Genomic DNA, 3,198 nt, shown 5'->3' with positions numbered 1-3,198 from the left:
GTGGAGCAGCACAAACAGCTCTCTGTAGGGTGTGCTTTATGTGCTCATTAATCTGCTTTCAAATTGTAAATTGGAAGTGTAGCGTGACTAATTAATTGGTCAATTGTTGTATCCGTAGTCCATTGACATGTTAGAATGTGAATATTTCATATTTTATACTTGTATACCGCATTGCTAGAGAATTTTGTAGCTGTGTTATCAATTTTGTCTACTCCATCTGACTGCTCTTGTATATGCTTGATCTATTCGTATTGGCATGATCTGAACATGTTAATTGTTCTGTAGTTGCAATGACTAGTACACCTAGTAGCTCCCAAGTTCCAGGCTCCCAAGCATCAGCTGCTGTAGCAGCTGCAACTGATACAACAGAAGAAAATGTTGTGCACATTTCAGATGGAGAGGAACAAGCTGCTGGTCCTGGTAAAAAGAGGAAGCAATATTCTAAAGTGTGGAATGACTTCACCCAAGTGTGTGTTGATGGAAAATGGAAGGCCAAATGCAAGCATTGTGGCAAGAATCTTTCAGCCGTCTCAAGGAATGGTACAACCCATCTGAAAACCCATCTCACATCTTGTCCTTTAAATAACAAGAGGCCAGGGGATAAAATTCAAACTAATTTGCGGTTTGGAACCACTGAAAAAGGAGCAGTGAGTGTAGAAAACTATGTGTTTGATCAAGAAGTAGCTAGGAAAGCTCTTTATTCCATGATTATATTGCATGAGTACCCACTGTCCATTGTTGATCACCATGGTTTTCGTAAGTTTGTTAGTGCCCTGCAGCCTTTGTTTAAAATGGGTACTAGAAACACTATTAGAAGGGACATAATGCATTTCTATGAGGGTGAGAAAAGGAAAGCTAGGATATTCTTGCAAAGGACCAATTGTCGTGTTGCTGTTACAACTGATCTTTGGACAGCTGATAATCAAAAAAGAGGTTATATGGCTGTCACTGGACATTTTATTGATGACTCGTGGATGCTTAAAAGCTGCATTTTAAGGTGATTATCTTTCTTCTCATGAATTGTTGCTTGCTGTTCAGATTTATATTTTCTACAAATTATGAACTTTACAACTGAACTATGCTTTGTAAAACGTGTAGGTTTATGTATGTGCCATGCCCCCATACTGCAGAAGCTATTTGTGATGCATTGCACAAGTGCCTCCAAAGCTGGGATATTGATCGGAGGGTATCAACTGTCACTCTTGACAATTGCAGCACCAATGATAGCATGATTGGGTTAATGGAGACAAGGCTTAGTGCAACTAATATGCTTTTGAGAGGAAAATGGCTGCATATGCGGTGCTGTGCACACATTCTGAACCTCATCGTCAAAGATGGCATGGAAGTCATTGCAAGTGCAGTTTCAAACATTCGAGACAGTATTGCTTACTGGGTTGCTACACCAAAGAGGTATGAAAAGTTTGAGAAAACAGCACTAGATGAAAAGGTTGAATTGGTCAAGAAGTTGCAACTAGATTGTAAAACTAGATGGAACTCAACCTATATCATGCTTAAGATTGCTATACCCTATAGGAAGGTTTTCGAACGCTTGGGTGAGCTTGATAGGAACTATGTTTGTCCACCACCAAATGACTGGATATTTGCTAGTACAGTTTGTGATAAATTAGGATTATTCTATGACCTCACTGAGCTGTTTTCCGGTACTAAATATGTGACAGCCAACTTTTTTTCCCTAAAGTATGTGAGATCAAACTTAAAATCAAATCTTGGGAGCATGATGAGCATGAAAAAATTAGGGAAATGTCTGCTGCCATGATAGAAAAATATGACAAGTATTGGACTGATATACATGGTCTTATGGTTGTTGCTGTCATTCTTGATCCACGTCTTAAGATGACAATGCTACATGCTTGCTATATTGCCCTTTTTGGTGAAGAAAATGCTGAAATTTATGTGGAAGAGGCTCATGAATTGCTATCTGATTTGATGAAACACTACCAAGTTAAAGAACATGACTATGTGGGTACATCATCTAGTGGTGCTAGTTCTTCAGTTGATGCAGCTGCTGTGTTATCAATTTTTAAAACTCTTGCTGCAAATAAGAAGACTAATAGCTATGTTCGAAGTAAGAATGAGCTAGATCGCTATTTGGATGAAGAAACCCTTCCTCATGATGATAATTATTTTGATATCCTTGGTTGGTGGAAGTTGGAGGGAACCCGTTATCCCACTTTGAGGCAAATTGCTCGGGACATCCTAGCTATTCCAATCACAACAGTAGCTTCTGAATCAGCTTTTAGCACTAGTGGAAGGGTTTTGAGTGAGCACCGCAGCCGTCTTACTCCTAAGATATTGGAAGCTTTGATGTGTGGGCAAAGTTGGCTTCGTCACACTCTCAAAGGTAGTATTGTACTATACTAATCTGTATTTGCATAACTGTGTTGTATTTTTCATATAAGAACTTCGTCACACTCTCAAAGGTAGTATTGTACTATACTAATCTGTATTTGCATAACTGTGTTGTATTTTTCATATAAGAACTATAAACTGCAGCTACTAATGTTTGTGAAACGTTATTGTAGATGATGGTGATAGGGCCAATAGCTTCTGGTCATGCCTTGAAGACATTCAAGAAGAAATGAAGGCAGATTCTTGCATCACTAGTGCTGATTCCGACTGATGAGTTCCACTATTTGCTTGGTTCAACTGAACAATTTATGTAATAATGGTGTTGATCAATGACTCTTGGATTTTTGTATGCTTCTATTTGTTTGCTGGCTTTGATTTAAGATGGATGGATGTATCATGGATTCATGGACCAGACTATTTATTTGTTGGCTTAGATGTATCAGACTATTTATTTGCTGGCTTGAATTTACTTGGTTGCTATATATTAGTTTTTGCTTTCTGTTAAAACTGAATTATATGTTTGATTTTTAAAATTTTGCGGGTACATGGGCATGCCCGCGGGTAGGCGGGTATCCGCGGATAGCGGGTACGGGTACCATTTTATACCCGCAGCGGGTTGCGGGCGCGGATGCGGGTGAGGATTTGGGTTTGCGGGTGCGGATCTGTGAAGTTAGTATCCGCGCGGATTTTATCCGTTGCCATCTTGAGAGGCGACTGTTAGCACTATTTTTCTTTGTGCTCGCAAGTAATTGATAATTGTGTTCCATAGAAATGTTTTCCCTGTTCCACCATGTCCTATAACAAAGAAAAGGTTTGGCTGTTTGTTCA

At 39.2% G+C, this 3,198-nt stretch overlaps 1 protein-coding gene across 3 annotated transcripts; it reads left to right on the top strand.

Annotated features, from left to right (window-relative positions):
* The first annotated feature begins 283 nt into the window (after positions 1–283).
* LOC120643756 (zinc finger BED domain-containing protein RICESLEEPER 1-like) lies at positions 284–2,852 on the top strand. 3 transcript variants are annotated; one of them, XM_039920231.1, is made up of 3 exons: positions 321–540; positions 1,099–1,410; positions 2,015–2,318. In XM_039920231.1, exons 1-3 carry the CDS (start codon positions 485–487, stop codon positions 2,016–2,018), a joined length of 372 nt encoding a protein of 123 aa, XP_039776165.1. In that variant the 5' UTR covers positions 321–484; the 3' UTR covers positions 2,019–2,318. The 3 variants fall into 3 exon arrangements, with proteins under 3 accessions (XP_039776166.1, XP_039776164.1, XP_039776165.1); XM_039920232.1 differs by lacking the exons at positions 1,099–1,410; positions 2,015–2,318 and adding an exon at positions 2,544–2,852 and having other exon boundaries at positions 284–540; XM_039920230.1 differs by lacking the exon at positions 2,015–2,318 and having other exon boundaries at positions 284–540; positions 1,099–1,650.
* Positions 2,853–3,198: the final 346 nt, after the last annotated feature.

The sequence above is a fragment of the Panicum virgatum genome, chromosome 8K (genome assembly GCF_016808335.1).
Source record: "Panicum virgatum strain AP13 chromosome 8K, P.virgatum_v5, whole genome shotgun sequence".
Classification (NCBI taxonomy): domain Eukaryota; kingdom Viridiplantae; phylum Streptophyta; class Magnoliopsida; order Poales; family Poaceae; genus Panicum; species Panicum virgatum.
This window is presented reverse-complemented; position numbering and strand designations above follow the sequence as displayed.

Excerpts from the sequence above, each read along its gene's own strand:
- LOC120643756 (XM_039920230.1), top strand. The coding sequence starts at position 291 with ATGACTAGTACACCTAGTAGCTCCCAAGTTCCAGGCTCCCAAGCATCA. Across the intron at positions 541-1,098 it reads TTCAGCCGTCTCAAGGAATG|GTTTATGTATGTGCCATGCC; the intron begins GTACAACCCATC and ends TAAAACGTGTAG.